General features: G+C 38.8%; 1 protein-coding gene across 1 annotated transcript in view; it reads right to left on the bottom strand.

The window, feature by feature from the left end:
- me1 (malic enzyme 1, NADP(+)-dependent, cytosolic) overlaps positions 1-20,147 on the bottom strand; it is a 95,748-nt gene that overhangs the window by 23,658 nt on the left and 51,943 nt on the right. The window contains exons 4-5 of the mRNA XM_042490757.1: positions 4,954-5,029; positions 1,927-2,088 (exon numbers count right to left, since the gene is read on the bottom strand). Of these exons, the coding sequence (XP_042346691.1) occupies positions 1,927-2,088; positions 4,954-5,029 (238 nt within the window). The remainder of the gene's footprint in view (positions 1-1,926; positions 2,089-4,953; positions 5,030-20,147) is intronic.

Below are 20,147 nucleotides of genomic sequence, written 5' to 3' on the forward strand. Positions count from 1 at the left end.
GCTCTCACAGGCTGGCAGAGGGGAGAGGTGTTTTCCCAGCTGGCATCCATCAATGGAGCTGCTTACCTCACTTATATAAAGGGTGTTTCCTGGTTGTAAAGTGTGAGATTTGTGTTATTTTTCTTGGCTGATTTCTGAGGCAAGGCCTACCTGGCTACGGTGGATAAGGAGCATTTCCCTGCTGGCACATGCCATTATGTACTCATGGCTCTTCCATTAGCTGGAGCAATATTTTGAGTTGAAGGGTCTGGGGCAGGAGAGTTGAGAGGTGAGCAGGAAGACCAAGCATACTCGATCATTACTCCTTGGGGCTATAATGACCTAATTTCTCCACAGGGGTGATTAGAGTTTCATCTAATTTAATGTAATCCACCTTGAGTTGACAGACACTCTACCAGCCCCTGCTGCTCTGAAGCTAACCTTTATCTCTGGCCTCTGTGTGGGAGACGAGAGAGGGAAAAAAAGCAAATGATTTTCCCTTTACAGTCTTAGTTTCACTAAACTTGATTAAAGGTTAGAACTGAGGTACTAGCCTGTAAATGTTTCCAAAATTCTGAAATAGAGGTAAAAAAGAAGAACAGTTTGTTTACTAAAGCTTTCAGAAAAGTTGCCTTTTTATTTTTTTTACTGCATGCATGCATATTTGCATCAGATGTGTTGCATGCAAACATCTGATAAGAATCAGTTAACGACTACATCAAACTTCCACATGGGTGTCAAAACCAACTATCACAGTAGTAAGCGCTCTTATTTTGTTTTTGACATATCTGTATGCTGACAACACAACAGAAATGAATAATGGCAATGTGGTGCACAGAATGAGACAGACCAGTGCCTGTCACATACACAAATAAATTGAAAACTGACATTTTCCTCTGTGAGGAATGTGTGAAAGTCTTTGTAATATAACAGGATGTCAAAATGTGTGTGAGTGTGTGTGTGTGTGTGTGCGCGCGTGTGTACACGGGGGTGGGAGGGAGGGGGTGGGGGGGTCTAATGGTCAGTGCTCAGTAAAATAAGCTACAGCAGGAAGAGTAATGTAGATACGGCAGAGCTTTCATGTCCAGGTGGACAGAAACAGATGTTGTAATATGGGGCTCAGCTCAAATGTAGGTGTATCCTGGGAGATTTATTTCCCATACAGCAGCTATATGCATGATTTTTTAAGCCATTTGAGGTAATAGATTGCAAAAAAAACCCCTGTACATCAGTTGTAAAGAACATAATAGTTGCTCATTTAAAAAAACAAATGTAATGTCTACATCCTGATTAGTATTTATTGCTCTCCAACTTTCTTCATCACTCTGAAAATATAACACAACAAATGTTTTGGATGACTGATTTCCATAAGTCATTTTAATTATATTAGATTTCTTTAGGGGACAGGATAGGATATGGGCATATATAATTATCTAAATGACACAAAGTTAAAGGTATAATATAACCTAAAAGATTCTGAGCTTTTGAGAACACATTCAAGGCTGGAGCCCCAGATGCCATTCCCACTCCATTTCTGATGCAGGATAAGAAACTGACGAAGTTCAATAATAGTTCAAATCGGATGCTGATTTACTGATTTACTTAACTGCTAATATTTGTAACATCACAATTCATATTTCATCTTGAAATTAAACAAGAGTTTTTTCAGTACACATTTCAATTTTTCAATTATTGAGGCGTATACTCTGAATGCTAATTAGGTGCCAGATTGCATTAAAAAGCAAGAACATACAGATTTTTTTTACAGAAAAAAAATTTGGACCCCCTACAGAGGTCCCAGTGTCCTTGCATCACTTGTTCTAGTGCTAATTCGCATATTTTGGCATTTGAACAGGCTAAACCAAGATAATAAAGTGTTCGATGTAATGTAAGTTGCCAATTGTTATGTTAATAATCTGTCACTTATATTTAGTCCTCAGCTCTTACCTCATTGTCTGTGCCCACATCCAGCATGATAGGAAGGCACTGCTGTGGCAGCACACCTCCACACGCTGTGTACAGGGCCAACTTGCCCACTGGGATGCCCATCCCACAGCAGCCCAGGTCTCCCAGCCCCAGGATCCTCTCTCCGTCCGTCACACACACCGCCTGTCAGTGAACACAACTGTCAGCCATAAACAGTACAGTACTACAACAGCCTCACCAACCATCTCATCTATATAAATCCTTGTATAATGCTGTTACATGTTTTCTATAATTAGATTTTACATCACATTTAACCACAATTTAATGAGACAATAAATAAGGCAGCAGTTCTGCCTCCATGTGTCATAAACTTCATCCTTCTTTACCAAAACAAGTCCATCCTGCTACCCAGAAGCACATTTTTTTCCCCTCAATGTAAGCCAGGCCCCCCTACATTCTCCTGGCTCTCCACTCACTACTCACTTTTCTCATTAGCAATAAATAAGTTCCTCTGGGCTGATTCCACAGCCTGAAACAAATCAGTTGTGTAACACTTAATATAACCAGCAGAAGTGTTTAATTTTAAATGTTCCTAATTCTCTGGGTATGTCTTTTTCCATCATCAATGTGACGCAGATAACTCTGGCACAGCAGTTTTACAGCCTCCCACAATCTGACAGGTTTAAAAAGTGTCATTAGTTTTTCCATTTGAATGTTTAAAATCTATAATGACCATACTTATTACCATAAACAACTTCTTCTCCCCCACCTATCACTTGTTAATATGTGACAGAAAGGCTGCCAAGGCATATCAGTGGATGACCACCTTGGCTCTCGTTTGCCCTCTCTCTATGGAAATGTTAAAAGTAGGCCACATCAGGTGAGTTTACGATAAGACCACCCTGATAATGAGAGGCAGCATGTCAGCGCCGAGGTAAATGCCCTGCTGTTGACAGCTGTGAACAGGTGGCACAGCTGCAGGTATATTTGACATGCCAGGAATGCTTACTGGTTTCGTCATTCTAAATATGACTAGATTATGACTTGCACATAGTTGCTTTATACAAAAGATTAAAGGAATATTTTAAGGTTTTGGGAAATAGGCCAAATACAGCGGGTAAAGACAACCAATACCAAAATCTTCTAACTTCCAGACATTCCCTGTATTTGTCATTGTTTGAAACTCTGGTGTAAGATGACTTGTAAGATGATCTTTTAGTAATAAAAACAGTGTTTCTTATTAAAATGAAATGTCAGCCTAATAAAGCTAACAGATTTAACTAATAATTGCAAAGTATTTATGTGGAGCAATGTATTCTTCTGCTGAGAAATTTAACTATAGACAGAGAGTCTAAATTTCCGCTACTTTCTGTTCCAATCGGATCTTCAGATTAAATGTTTGCATTGTACATTTCTGTAAACACTGGATACATTATGTCTGTGCATTATTACATAGAAGATATGTTGAAACTTAATGTTTCATCAGTGCTGTGGTTAATGTATGGTTAGGTTTAGGCAAAAACCCCTTGGTTATGGTTAGGAAAGATCATGTTTTGGTTTAAAATACCTGGTTTTTGTGGCACATTTCTGGCAGGAAACACAGCAATGTCTCCGTAAAGGACAACTGCTTTTCATGGCACTATCCCAAAAAGGGTGGGTGAAAAACTCAGTACAGCATAGAATTGCAATATATTTCGCACTATTATATCAATATATAGATGCAAAGTATCGGTTTTTGCTATTTCAGTCCACAAGAAACATTTTGCTGAAATTTCATGACTGAAGGTTTGTGAAAGGTTTTCTTATACCAGTCAAAGTCAAAGTCTAATTATTAGACTATCTATTAGCTAAATTTCTTTGGAGACATAATTTGCAGTTTAAAAAAGGTGATAAAAAGCAATATAACACATTATGTGTTTTCACAATACTCAGTATATTGCACAGCATTTAAAAATGCAATAATATTGTACGATGACTTAAGTGTAGTGATAAAATCATGTCATGCGGTGAGTCCTACCCTTACTATCAGGGCAGATAATGCTGCAATGTCTCAGTAAAAAACAGCAGCTTTCTGTGGCACTATCTCTTGTTGAAATAATGACAGGTCACTAAAAAACACAGTTTAATGGCTGAAAAGCTGCTGAAAATGCAGAGATGACTGTAAAAAACAACAAATTTTGTTGATTGATGGACCCCAAAAGTGGTCTGCTGCTTGGCCAAACTCTCATGCCATTCGCAGTCCCCTCAAACTCCAGATGACAAAGTCAGCTCATATAGTGCATCACTTTAAAAACGCTGATTTGTATGAAATGTACAAATTTAACATATCCATGGTTTGCAGAAATGTACATCATGCCACAAAGTAACAGATAAAGAAGTTCTACATGGTTAAAAAAATATCATCAGTACTGTTTAGTAACAGTCTTCAGTATTTTTGAAGCCAAACCACAAAGCAAAGTTTTTATGGTGCCTGAATAACAATAAGGATTATATTAAAGTAAGTTCTCACTGTTATCATAATACTTGTGGCTGCATATCACTCAACATAGTTTGTCCTAAAGTTGTGAAAGCAGTTTCGATAATCTCTTGTGGGAATAAATAGAGATTATCTTTGTATTTCAACATAATAGCAATATGTGTTGTTGCTGGGTGTGTTCTGCACTTCTATTTCCTGTTTATTTTACTTATCCACACTGCACTTTGAAATGTGTTGCTTGTATCCTCTTGTTTCTCCCTGTGTGTATACCTTGATGTCCTTTCAAAAAAATAATAAATAAAAAATAAATACAAATTTATGCTAAAAGTGTATATATTAAAGGATGAGGAAAATCTTATTCTATATCTTTGAACTGTTAGCAAATCCCATGAAAAGACCATTAAGCAAAGGCATTTTTTTTCTCCAATACATTGTTATGTTCTGCTTTTCATGCAGTCATGCATAACAAGACTAAGTAATCATGAGTTTTGAGATGTGTGATTACTGGAACAACATAAGTATTGTAATACTCATGAGAGGCTTCATGCTGCTATGTGAGTGAATTCATTTACCCTCACGTCCTTTTCTGGCCAGTTCTGGAGCAGCGTAGCAATGTGTCCTCGGTCATGGATTGTGATGAACAGCCCCCTAGAATAAAGAAAAACAAAGGGAAAAAACCATCTGTGAGCAGAGGAAAGACAGAAGAGAAAGAGACCACACTTTTTGCATTTTCAATCACATAACAGGGTACCATGGCCACTGTCTTTTGCGCTCTCACTCCCCCAAGTGATATGTGATGCCCAACTCTAACAAAACAAAATGTCACTATACGATATTGGCAACTACTGGCAACGCAATAACTCAATGAACTTTTGAACACTTTCTACTAAAAAAAGTACCTTATCTGAGATTTGAGGTTAAAACAGTTTCAAGCTGTACCTATAGAGACTGTTTGAAGTTAAGCTGCTATTTCAGCATTTTTTCTCCTTTATTGAATTCTGATGGCACCTGGGACTTTAATGTTGAGCCTGGATCGTGGGGCCTCTGCAGAGAGTTTGCTTTGGACCCTTGAGGCTCCTCAAATATTCATTCATCTTATTAACAACCCCTCCCACCAACCCTCCCTCTTTCCATTCCTGCGTCAATGTCCTTCCCTGCGGGACAATCCCTGGATAAAGAGATCATCTCTTTGCGTGGGGTCCAGCTGCGGCGTCTTTCCTACCCAACACACCCATCTGGTTATAGTCTAGGGGGCAACACCTCCTCCATGTGCCAGTGGCAGTAAAAACATCACTATTTGTAAGAATCTGCTCATAAAGTCAAACTACAGTCCAGATTAATGCTTGTGGAAGAAAACAATGGGGAAAAATGTCAAATGCAAACAGTGTGACACATTGTTAAAAGCAAGAATAAAATGCAGTGAGATGAAGAGAAAGACATAAAAGTGTCACATTAAAATGCTTTGATAAATCAGGGATCAGGAAGGGTACGCTGTCAGCAGGGGTTTCCACTTAACACCAGTACCATGGTGGAAAAAACTCAGGTCTGCAGCCATGATGGCGTCTCTTTAAGCCTGTATTTAGACACACTAGTGCTTGGATTGGGTTTGGTAATATCTGCCTGCTAACATGCATCTTTGCTATTTTAGTTTGGCTTATTAGCATGCTATCATTTGATAACTAGCAAGCACTAGCAACACAAAGTGAAGCTACTGAGAATGTTAATAACCTTTCAAGTATTGGACAACTTAGACGCTTGACCTGATGATGGCATTATGTGAAAAGTTGAGGGATCACCAGTTACTACAGTTTATCTTGAGAGGGACATCCATGTGAGGACCAAATTTCTTGCCAATCCGGTAGTAGTTGAGACATTTTACTCAAAATCAGAAATGTCAACCCTCACAGTGAGTCAGGTGATCACCAAAGTGGGCTGGCTTCATCATCTGGTTGCCATGAACATCAGTGCAAAATTTCATGGCAGTGGGGTGCCCAGTAGATCACCTGGTGGAGTGGGCGCCCCATGTACAAAGACTGTGTCCTTGCTACAGTTCTGTTCTGGCTTTTTGCAGCATGTCATTGTCAATCTCTCCCCCTTTCACACTAAAACCCTGTAAAATGATCTTTAAAAAAAAAAAAGGCATCCATTCATCCATTGCTGTCTGCTACAGAGCCATGTTGGGAGGGCAGCAGGCTGAGCAAAGTACTCCAGACATTCCTCTCCCCAGTAACACTTTCCAGCTCCTCCTGGTGGACCCTGAGGCATTCCCAGGACAGATGAGATAAATGATTTCTTCAGCATGTTTTGAGTCTGCCTCTGAGCCTCTTTCCAGTTGGACAAGCCTGGAACTCGTCTAACAGGAGGCATCCTGATCAGTCGCTAAACCACCTCAGGTGATCCTCTTCGATACAAAGGAGCAGTGGGTCTACTCCAAGCTCCTGATCTGAGTTCCTAACCCTATCTCTAAGGCCTAGCCAAGACACCATTCAGAGGAAACTCATCTCAGTCACTTGTATCTGCGATCTCTTTCTTCTGGTCACTACCCAAAACTCTTGAACATTGGTGAGGGTCGGACCATAGACGGACTGGTAAATCAAAAGCTTTACCTTCTGGTTCAGCTCTGTCTTCACCACAACAATTTCATGCTCCATTTTAACCTCACTTGTGAACAATACTCTGAGATACTTGAACTCTTTCTCTTGCAGCAGTAACCCTCTGTTACATGCATTTCAGTAAAATAACATACAGGAGTTCTTTACAATATTTAGAGTGTAGCTATGATTCTGAGGTTGTCTGCACATAGCCCTCAACATGAAGGTGGCTGAGATGGCAGCTAGCAGCTAACAGGGCTACCAGTTTAAAAAGTGGTAACAGAAGAGTAGGTGTCAAGAAGATGGAACTTGGGTTCTACGTGTCACGCCACTGCATTCCCGTTGTCAGCGGTACCCGTCATATGAGTGCAGTGCAAAATGCAAATTAACCAGTTAGATACACACACGGGACTGGCATGCACTTATGCATGACAGCCAAACTATCTAGCACAATGAACAGAGAAGCTTTCATTACAACGCATACAAAGGTAGCTGGACTTCATTCTCTGCTCAGGATGCCATTATTCCACTATATCTTTACATAACACTATATCAGCAGTTGTATCACAGCTATTGTATGAAGCTTCTTGAAAATTATTAGAATGAATTATTTTCCCCAAAATAAATGTCTTCTTATGACCTCTTTTCTTTGGGGAACTACAAACCTTTGTGAGTTGGGGTGTTCATGTTGTGCTGACGGGCAGGTGGTCAGTGCTTTAGCCACATGACTCCAGTTAAGTGGTAGAGGAGCTCACACATGGCAACAGACGCCAGTGTCCCCAGGGTGCGGCATGTTTGCTTTCCAAAGGTAAACACTGTGTCCTCTCTGATCTCTGATAAATCTGGATAAGCATGCAAAATCTTGGCCCTTTTTTAAAACTTGACAGTGCCTTTTCAGCTATTTTGGCATTTAGAAGCACTAAAGTATGCTAACGGCTCATGTTTGAAAAACCCTTCACTTTGGCTTCACTATTTACACAACAGGGAGACTGCTCCTTGAAATAGGCAGTATAAGCTCTTGGACACAAAATGCAAGAGTAACAAGAGTGATGTCACACATTTTGATATTTTTTACTATCTTTACTAAGAGTGTTTTGCATTTTGGCATAAAAAAAGAGCCAAAATCTTGTTAACATGACAACAGAGGTGGTTTTAAAAATCTCAAAAATTAAACATAAGATAAAGAAATTTGTCTATTCATCACTTTGTATATCAACTGAAAATCAATCAGCAACATTCTTTACAATCGTTTGTCATAAGTCATGTTGTTTTTGTGTTCTCCATTATTATTGTTTTTGCATATCAATTTTATAACCTAAGACCACTGAATATTCTTGGAAAAAATTAAGCAAAGGAGCTATGGATTTTCACAAGTTATTTACAGTAAGTAGCCCAAATACATAATCTGTAAAGAATTTCAGTTTTTAATTACCTATATAAACATCTGTAGTCTTAAATCCTGTCTAATTTTTTTCACAAATACAAAAAGGAGTAGGGATTGTCTAATACCCCTCAACAAAATTATAATTTTCTTATTTATAGTATGATAACATTTATTTGATTATAAGTCAAATCATCAAGTCATTCTTTGATTTCAGCTTCCCTACAGTCAGCATTTGTGTCTTTTCACTGTCATATGTTATTGATAATTGAATATCTTTGGGTTTTGGTTCAACAACAACAGCAAAAAAGACACTGAACAACATCACCTTTGACTCTGAAATGGACATTTTCCACTGTTTTCTGACATTTAATTGACTAAAAGGTTAATAGAATAATTGTAGAAATGATCAATGGATGAACCAAAAATGAAAATAATCATTGGTTTCAACACAACATTAGACAAAAGGAGAGAAAAGATGAGAACATGGAATGAAAGAGAAAGACATTGACAGTGACATGGTCCTCATAGTACAAAGAGCTCAGCAGGTCACATACAGGTCACTCACCCACAGACATCTGGTGTTTTAAACACATTCTAACTTTTCTGGTAATACAGTGATGCACATAAACATACAGCTACCCATGAACACACCTGTGCATGAAAACCTGTAAGTGCTGCAAGGGTAGAATATTTAAAGAGTCCAAAAATCGCTGCACAACTGCAATGGGCTGTGGGGAACTGAACAAGGTTTGTCTTTACACACTAGATGTGTATTAAAGAGGAGATAAAAGGGGGGGAAGTGCAGCCTGCTGTGTGTGTGTTTACCTGAAGCTGGGACAACATGTGCTACTGCCAGCAGCAAGAATATGAGACATTTTGGGATAAGGAGCAGTGGCGGGGGGGCTTAGCCCCACAATATGAATGCTGAAAAACAACTTTATGAGTTGGATCAAAGCAGACAGGCAGTAATGCCTAATCTCTGTCAACATGAAGGCTACCAAAAACATGTCAGGTTCAGCTTACCATTAATCCTCTCCTCCTCCTATTCTCATTTTCTGCCAATCTGTGTTTGCAGAGGAGCAGTCGACCTCATGAACTTTGATCCTGACCAGTAGTTCAATGAAGTAGAGCTGCAAGAGTGCTGGTTATGGCTTTTAACAGTCAGAAACACACACAGACCCATACACATGCGCGCACACACATCCCAACTCCTCTATGAAATTCCATCACGTATCTACAGTACCCAGAACAGCAAAGAGCTAATCTACAGTATCTCATGATGTCAAGAGTCGTGCTGTTTTAAATCCATCATCAGTCTGTTAAGATGATGATGATCTTTTCAGAGCAAGAATTTTGAAATTGCTTAATGGATCATTGACAGTATACAGCAGCTGTCACGGGGACGTGTATAATATGAAAGCTAGTGTGTGTGTGTGTGTATGTGTGTGTGGGTGTGTGTGTGTGTGTGTGTGTGTGTAAGTTAGACAGCGGGGGAGACTACTTAATAGAAAAAGAGAGAGAACGAGATGTGTTTTGAGTATTTGGTGTGAGAACATTGTTGAGAAATGAAGTCATGTTGGTTTGTCTAAATTTTTTCAAGAGGTTACTGCAAGTTGAGAGTTAATATTTGGTTTGAGGGTCAATGAAAAATTCTGCAATCTGATGCTTTTTTGGTTGTTGCTATAGCATAAAAGCAAAACCAGCACACGTCCTGAATCATTTCAGTCTGTTTGCAGTCTGACTGCTTTTGAAGGAGAAATCAATATTTCTGCACATACAACAACAGCAGTTCTTTTGTCAGGAGTACACCCACTGCCCTCTCAGATCAGACACCTCCAAAACTATTACTTTCAAAAATGTGTCCAATAGGCCTTGCCACTTGCTTGACAATTGGTTATTCATGCACTCTGAGTTTGTGGTGTTAAGGTGTAACAGCTGACTCAATTCATGGATGTTTTTTTTTTTTTTTTTGCAGTAGATAAATGAACTAATCCACCATCCACTAATCCACCTATGAATGAAGTACTGGGATATGAGTTCATCTGGAGATTGCTATTTTTCTCCTCATGTTAATGCTTGGGTAGTTAATATTTAGGTGCATGTGTGTCAGACTGCTGCTGCTGAAATAACCACAATGAATAGCAGTCGCCGTATTTTCTAGATGAGAGGAGGACCACAAAGAGTTGAGCTGCCATGTCTGGCTCCTCCTGTAAGAGAGTGTGGCGAGAACAGAGAGGGTAAAGAAAACAACCTGATGGCCTGAAACAGCCCCTGCGCTGACCTGCAGCTCGACACAAAACACACCCCAGGGATTGTGGAAAGGCTACAGGGGCCAGCAGGAGAAAAAGCTGCTTTCCACACCATGACCCCAAAACACAGTCTGAGCTCCATGAGGAAGCCGGCCTCCAATCGCTGACCCGTGTCCACACATAACACCACCAGTCACCATTCTTCACCCCCACTGCATAAGCTTAATCTTTGCTTTGCTTTGCTTGACGCCATCAGTTAGCAAGCCACACAAGGTTCAACTGACACAGTGGACACAAATCATTGAGAAAAGACTGTGAAAATAGTGTTAAAGGTCAGAGTCATGCTATGAGATGTCTCCAACTAATTAAGCTTCAAATCTGCCGCGACAAGCAAGTTTTTATGGTTGGTGTCCACTGAGAAAGATTATGACGGAATTTTCTCCTTGATTTTCTAAATTTGTTTGAAAGGCCCTAATTGGAGCTGAATGTAGCCATCACCTTGGAGTGTGATTCTGCCCGGACGGAAGTGGTAAATGTCAGCTAAGTGAAGAAAACTATTCCTGTTTTCTTTGTGTGTAACTTCAATTTGTTCACTTAAAAAACAAAGATTTTGCAAGGGCTTCTGAAATGTCACTTTGACAAATAGCAGGTCTACAGCCCCAATTCTATAAAAATTGGGATGCTGTGCAAATCCATTTAGATCTACAGTATCTTCAATTGAATACAGTACAGTATTCAGTGTTCAAAATGATAAATTGTATTATTTATTTGTGAATATAAACTCATTCTAAAATTGAAGCTTGCAACACACTCCTAAAAAGTTGAGAAAGTGGCAACAAAAGACTGGGAAAATTGTGGAATGATCTAAAAACACATGTTTGGAACATTCCACAGGTAAATTGGTAACAGATTATCATATCTTATTAGGTATTAAGTGAAGGAGGCATCCTTACAAGACTCAGTCAGTCACAAGCAAGGATCACCACTATGAAAAACTGCATGGGTAAATAGTCCAACAGTTTAAAAGAAAGATTTTGTTAACACACAGTTGCAAAGAATTTAGAATTTCATGATCTAAAATCCATGATATCATCAAAAGATTAGGAGAATCCAGTTAGTGCCCATGGCATCATGGGCACATCTGTTAAGGCACCATGAATGCTGAGAGGTACATACAGGTTTTGGAGAAACATATGCTGCCATCCTCACATGTTTTCTAGAGACGTCCCAATTATTTCAGCAAAACAATGCCAAGCCACATTCTATAAGTGTTACACACAGTGTGACATTGAAGTCAAAGAGTACTAGGCTGGTGTGCCTGTAGTCCAAACCTGTGTTCCACTGAAAATGTGTGGCGCATAATGAAGTGCACAATATGACAATGGAGACCCTGGACTGTTGAGCACCTGAACCTTTATATTGAGAAAAAATGGAAAGTTCCCTGTTCCCAGTTTCCTAACGCATGATGTATTTTTTCGGCATGGCGCAATATAAACTTGTTGCCCTTCAACACAAGCTATGGCCTTAAGCTGTATTTATTGCGCGACAAAAGGTCACGTCAGAGCTTTGGGAGCCCACATACAAAGACTCTGTCCACTGGGTGCATAATTTATGAATACAATAAATCAACTAACTAATCAAATATTTAGTTCACATAAGACCAAGAACAATTACATTGTTTACAATCTTAAATTGTATAATAGTCCGACATTAAACTTCACAGTTCACCTGCACTGGAAGGAAATAGCACATAGACGTATACTCTATCATCTCTGTGCCTGTTCCAGCCATCAGCCTGCTGGAGCTGGTATTGACCCCAGAAAACTGTTACTGTTAGACTAATTACTTTCTCATTTACCCAGAGCTGTTGACACACTGTATGTTGAAGGTTATGCAATGAGAAAGCATGCGCAGGCCATGTAAAGCTGCATGCTAAGATGGGAGTATGATAGTAACTGTACATCAACGGTCTCTCACATGGACAGATTGTGAGATGCATTTAGCACTCTGAAGTGATGTTATCCTGGGTCATTCTCTTGGACTACAGTAGTGCTGCACACACTCAATAACCAATGACATGTAAGAGGTTCCCCAAAAACAAAGTTTTCTGCATGGCATATGAAATGAGCTTTTTCTATGAACATACACCAACTAACTTCTAACACAGTATGAAACTTATCATATATAAAAGCAGAAAGACATCTGAGATACAGTTTGCCTGTAGGAAAAGAAACATATATACGGTGGGAAAACTCCTTCATGGAGATCCATGCCTTTTCAAAACAGGTTAATTTAGGAGCATCACTCCAAAATTAACACACCGGATCTTTCTGCCAGACCAGCTGCTAGGATATTTGAGATATAATTTTATTAAAAATGGGAAGTTCAACAGGCTCTAACAGAAACAAAAACACAGAGTTGCCAATAATAAGAGATTGACATTTAGAATTTCATTAAAACAGATTAATCTGTTTGCCACTTGGTCAGGATTCAAATAGTCCCAAACAAAGAGGAAGAGTTAAATTCACAATAATTAACCACAGATTTTGAGGTGTGATAAAAGATTGATCAGTTGGATACACAATATTTCTGTTTAAATCATTATTGGTGCAGAACTATGATACAGCATGCCTGGCATACACTCCTGTCTTATACCACGTGTCACATTTTTCTAGCTATTCAGATGTGCATAAAAGTTAAAATATTCTCAGCCTGTCAGAACAAGGCACCTGATCACACCACCTCTCAGTGTCACACTTGGACCAGATGGGCGTTACTACTATTTTGTTGCCAAAAGACGGTTGACAAAATATTGATATTAGCAGTATTTAATTACAATGAAGGACACCCCCCTCGTTTGAAAAACTAAGCTGCGAAAGCATGTATGGAGTTGTGTAAGCAGCCTGGTGTATCTCCCCGGTATAATGCCATTTGCTCTGCTGATCAATCTCGATTTAACAAACCAAATGGGCAATTGTAAAGACAGTTACAGTAGGGAACATAGTTTAAGGCAGGACATGGTCTGACTTAGAATACATCTATCTAATGTTGCAGGGCTGCCATCACTGTGGCATAGCTACTTTCATAAACATGTAAAATTGCTAGTTTTGAGATCTTTCCTTCACTAAGCAGTGTGGTAGCACAGGCAAATGCATCAATATATTTTTCCTACTTTAAACTTTATTTGTTAATTGTGTAAATGAAAAATGTGCCATGCTTTTTTCACTAGCTGCAGATTCAAAGTAGCTCTCCAATACTTGGGTACTTGCAGAACAATAATCAACACTTTATACATTATATGTATTATATGTGTATGTATGGGTGGTTACATCTTGGTAACCACCCATGTTTGGTTTATCTTGACAGTTGTCAATAGCTAATTTGTCAGTATACCGTAAAGACATTGGTCTGGGTTCAACACACGTCTGTCAATCATCATATCAGCTGAGTGTCCTCTGAGGACCAGCACAGCATCAAGTGAGACAGCCCATCACCAACACATGCACACATACACACACATACTGTATAGTACATTCATAAGGAGACAGAGTAATTTCTATGACTGGATGTGGTATGTGACCACATGCTGTAGAAAAGGACTGACAGCACAGTATTTAAGCAATGAGACCGCTGGTTTCAACTTTCTTGCTTCCTTCCCTGAGTGGTATTTAATAAGCTAATGGCTTTCCATGGAAAGAGAGGAAGAGTTTTATCTTCCAGTAAAGTATTATTTTAAATGGAGACAATCATTTTTCACATTCATACTTGATTACAAAGTGATAGTTCATGCACAAACTATAACTATACCTATAAATATCCATTTAACAGGAAAGCAAGTCACTTTTATTGCTTCGGGTTTACACTTAGTTTTGTTCATACAGATCATTTCCACGGCAATTAAGCATGCAAAGCCAAAGGAGTGAAGCTGTTGGCATCACGAATAACACACTCATGCTGCAACGCATGAAGCATCCAAGCATCTGACTAAACCAATAAAGGAGAAGGATAAAACTCAATGAGAACTGGAGGTCTGGCAGTGCCAATCAATAACTATGTTCATGGGGCAGCCTGAGCTGACGCATACTCAGCCTGTTTTAAAAATAACTAATTGCAATGGAAAAGATGATCATCGAGGAAACTAAATATGCAACAGACCTCTGGGAAAAGGAAAAAGTGCTCTGTAAACACAAAAAGAAGAAAATAAATAGAAACGACAAAGAGATGCGGATAGTGGGTGAATAATTTAGCATCAGCTCAACAGAATTATCCAGACCATAATCCATCCCTCCGACTATGTCTAAGCACATATAAGCCTTCAGTTCTCTGTATTTTTTGCATTATTTCCAAGGGGTGTTTTTGTGTATTTCTTCTAGGAATTCATCTTAGCTGCAACAAGCAATTTTTGTTCAACACACAGCTCTCATCACTTGGAAATGAAACGTGATGTGCAGGAATTCTGTTTCCAGTCCCTTCTCTTTCCTTTCCCTTCACACCCTCCTCTCTCTGTAGAGTATGACTCTCTGAAGACAATGCACTCTTCTTCTTCTTCTTCTTCTCCTGCCTCCCACCCTCCATGGCACGCTCACACTTTGACAGGATTCCACCACATTACAAGTATTCAACGCCTGAATCACCCTCTCTTTTGTGTTTTTACACAAGCAAGAACCAGTTCCAGTCCCTGGCCTCGGAAAACCATAACCCACCCCCACGTCATTCCACTGCAGCCCACTGAAATCAGCCGGGGCTTCCAAACAACAACTAATCTTCCCTTGTGAAGCTTTTCCAGACTTGGAGAAAAGGGGGAAATTCTAGAAAATCAGAGGCCAAAATGAACACAGTTTGGCCAATCTGATCGGCCTTTCATCACTTCAGGTAACTGGGCAAGACAAAACAGAATAAGGCATGGAACCTTTTACACAACTTGCAGGTGATGAAAATAGCAAACAGACAGTGTGAGATTCTGGGGTTTCAAAGCCTGCTGTCTACTGTAGCTGTCTGGGCAAAGGAGAGACAATCGAGTGTCCAGACTATGTGCAATTTCTCTCTCAGCCAGCCTTACATAACTCAAGGGGCAACAAACAGCAGAAAAGGGCCCCATTCCAGCATAAGGGCCCTGCTAAAGGGATCAGAGGCACAGACCTGATGAACCCAACTGGCTATTTGAGGACTTTCAGCCCTCTGCAACTTGATTTTCCACTCATTCCCCTTTTCACACATGTTCTGATATTTGCGGCATGCCAATGACGTTTCTTGAGGGTTGCAAAGTCACATTTTAAAGCAATTGGTTTTGCCTAGGCCGGCAACTGTGCAAGTCACTGTTGCAAATGCTGCTTTGTATTTGTAACAGTGGTCAGGTACAAATCGCACAATGCATCTACAAGATTTTACTTTATATCCCCTAAAATCCAAAAAGATCATCCTTTCAAGAAGAAAAGACATAAAGATCAATAGGAGACAAAGAGAGCATTGTAAAATCATTGAGCATTGTAAGGATGATAATGATTTATGGTCCATTGTATTCTCTTTGACATCCACAGAAAAATGTGTATTCAATTTCAGGCATGTCTGGGTTGGTGGCAGGCGAGCTACTAGTGTCCACTACAAAACAGATGGAGAAATGCTTTAAGAGTTTCCAATTCTTCATGGCTTATAGCAGAGGAGATAATTCATGCACTATATGACACCAAGTGAGGGGCCAAAACCATGATATTTTATAATAGAATATCAATGCAATTGTACTTTACTGTGCATTTTATGCTCTCAAGACCATTTAACTAGGTTGCAAGACGATCCAGCAGGCCTTCACATTTATATTAATATTCTGTAATTCTCTGGAATACTCAAGTAATTCATTTACCTGGATAAAAGTCTCTTTTTGGAGAACCTGACAACCTGTGGCATTGGGTACCAGCTCAACCTGGACAATGAAGTCCATTTAGTAAGCTATGGTATCAGTTTAGTTCGATTTGGGGAAAGATCTTTGTCAAGGCTAGAAACATCAGAAACACCACCATAGCTTGGTTTCAAATGACTTTTTGAGTTAAGGTTAGGAGCTTTCATCATTATGGTAATGTTAATAACCAAGGTTGGGGGGTGATCATGGTCATGTCCTTTGCTCCAAAAATAATTTAATTTCCTCAGAAAATGTGTAAAATATTCAGGATACATCGCATAAATGGCTGCAATACCAAAACCAGGCTGTCAGTCAAAGCCCCGCCATTAAATATGCAGACATGCAGTGACAAACCTCGACACAAAATATCAACACTGTACACTACTACATTTACATAATAAATCATTCCACACCATTTACAATAATCAAGGTTATTAATTATTACTTCATACATATATATTATTCATTTGTTCAAAGAGGGTCAAATTCATTCTATGTTTATTTTGTATATCTAATCTATCTTGTTTAATTAAAATGAAATTGTTCCATCTGTCATACAAGAAGAATGTTAAACTGCCCTGTAGGCAACAATTTTCAACTCTCTATTAAGGAAACTGGAGCTGTAGCGCTCACTGATGTAATGCAAAGGCCAAAATCAAAGCGAATGTTCAGGATGCCAGGGGAGAGGTCAAGTCTCACGTAATGAAAACAGATGAAAGGGAGTCAAAAAGTCACCTGAGTTCAGATCCCATTCCTGTAGGAGTGGTCAGAGGTCAGACAGAGTTAGTCTACGACACAACCAAAACCAGTCATCTCACAGTGAGATCATCCGTAACATCCAGATGGTCAATTTACCCAAAGAACTACTGTGTTTATTTATGGTCCTGTCACTGAAACCATGCATACTCTGTGGAAGTACTAAAATGTACAATAATAATCAACAACCACTTGTGATTGCTATTATATAACTTAAACATTTTAACATTAAGGTGAAAGACTTGACCTCAGACAGTGCGTCATACGAGGGGAAATATGAATGCCCTAACACAGCAGGAAGACTTCAGAGATCTGCCTTAAAATACAGCGTGCTTTGCCAAAATATGCTCTATATAAATCACTCTTGTCAAATGTAAATACAGTATATTGGCTGGGATCAAATAGTTTTTTTGCAAGACCACTGAAATTAATCTTTTGTTGTTCAAATAAGTAAATTTCTTATCAGCTAAGAGGCATTATTTATCTGCATGGAACAAACTATGCAGCAGTTTTGCTGGCACAGCTTGCTGTATTAAAAACTGAATAAATAATCTTAACTCCCTTGCCAAATAAGCGTGTTGTGTATTTTAGTCTCTTTGAACATAAGAATATGATTTCTCATGATTAATTCAAAAATTTTCACCATTACAAAGTCTACATAAATCTGGATTAACAATTTATATTCTGTAATTTAAACTATTCAGCTCGCAGGGTTTTAAATCCACCAGGCGTAAGTTAAACAATAGACAGACAGATGTTTTCACTTCTTTTTGCTGTTATAAAAATGGCAAAACAAACATTATCCGCTTCTTTTATTGTTGTTGTACTGTTCTTTTATGCATGCCAGAAAATATGCCTTATGAAATGAAATTATATTTGTGGAGCATGTTTATAGTTTGGAAGCCTCCTGATTGATTCAGCAACTCACACAGCCCTTGAGTGCAGATGGATATCTTCAAGTTTCTAGCAATGTGCCAAATGCATGACAGGACTACAAGTGTTCACAGCCAAAGCTAAACTGAGAGCTGATAGGGCTGTCAAAACAAAGAGAAATTAGCTTTTAGAGCTTTCTTACCACATCCATTAACTTATCAGAAGGAGGTTTTAAACTGACAAGTAAAAAGCAGAACCGTTAGGGGATATTAGAGTCAGATACTGTACTTTCAGAAAAATCGGACTTATCTAAATGCAGATATGAAATTGGTGCAGTTGGATGGTGATTAATCGTTGATTTGTTGACTCAGCTTTTGTCAGAGAGGAGTGTCTTGTGTCAACATGAGGCTGACCTAGTTTGAGACACTAAAACTGGTCTGCTAAACTGAGATTGTAAACCATCAAGCTGCCAAATAAATGACCATTGATTTAATATCTTATTTCATTTTGTTTAAAATTCCAAGAAAAATGAAAAGTCTCAATAAAATAACTTCAGACTAAATAAAAGAATACATATTTTATAAATTCCCACATGTAAGCTGATTAAAGTTTGGTCGGATATAGGCACAAATAACCCCAACTTGGTTACGGTTATGGACAGGTCAGGATTTGGGTTTAAAAAAATGTCTTTACTAAGAATAATTCAACATTTTGGGAAATATGCATGTTCACTTCTAGTTGAATAAGAAGATCGATACAGCTTGTGTCAGTCTGCTAAGCATTAAGCAGGAGCCAAGATGCAATTGGCTTAGCTTAGAATTAAGAGTGGGAGCAAAGACAAACAGCCAATGTGGCTCATACTTCACATTCAGATTAAATTAAAGAAATTCAATGTGTTAATAAAGGATCTTTTTTTTCTTTATTCACTTTTGGACAGAGCCAAACTATCTGTTTCCTCCTACTTCCAGTCTTGATGCTTAAACTTAATGGACAATGGAGTGGCATCCATCAACTGTAACTCTCAGGAAGAAAATAAACACGTGCAACATGTCAAACTATTCTTTAATAAAAGTTGATATTTTAACGCTATATTGTAAACATAATGGAAGCAGCTACAGAGCTGTCACCATTTAGTTTGTGGACTCCCGTTTTGAAGCCCCCCCCCCCCCACACACACACAGTTGCCATGAATGTTGAAATTAGCTATAGAGACCAAAACCCTTTTTTGTGTCAGACTTGAACATATTTATTTATATGTAAAGTTGGGCATTTTAATGTGGGGCACTATGGGAATATCCTCAAGTGGCCACTAGAGGAGCTGCAGTTATTGGCACTTCCATCTAGGGATTATTTTTTCAACCCAGGAGGTTAATTTTAACCATCCAAACGAAGGTTCCCTAATCTTAAAACCAGATTAGGAAAAGACTGCAGTGTCACTTTTTTCCTACATGAAATGTTAAAATCTCTTTTTAAAAAGTAACTTTTTTCTATTCTTATGATTAGTAATATGGCAGACAGACCACATAAATTGATTTTAGTGACAAGATATATATATAACACAAAAATGATAAAACAGCTAAAACCAAATAAACTTGGACTGGTGCTCAAAGCTTACCCATATTTTAATTTACCACTGTACCACAGGACATGACATAAATTGACGTAACTTGTGAAGTTTTCTTGTACGCCCCCCTCTCTCCCATGGTAATTTTGGTTACAAAGAAAAAACACAAATGCATCTGGGACTGAAGCATAAAGTGCCACACCTGGAAAAACAGACGCTATAATAAATCAGATGGTTACTTGGAGTCAGTCACTACAAACTGTCAAGCTCCATCTTCTTCACTAATCAACACAGTCCAAGCAGTTTCATCAGGCCAACATCACTGAGCTTCATCAGAGTACCAAGTGGTGGCAGCAGTTCGGATCTGAGTGATTTGGTGTATTGGTGCATTTTTTTTTGTAATGTTTGCATCATTCCATCTGACCATAAGATGAGCTTTACATTGGACTTGAAACG

Source organism: Plectropomus leopardus, chromosome 7 (assembly GCF_008729295.1).
Source record: "Plectropomus leopardus isolate mb chromosome 7, YSFRI_Pleo_2.0, whole genome shotgun sequence".
NCBI lineage: Eukaryota > Metazoa > Chordata > Actinopteri > Perciformes > Serranidae > Plectropomus > Plectropomus leopardus.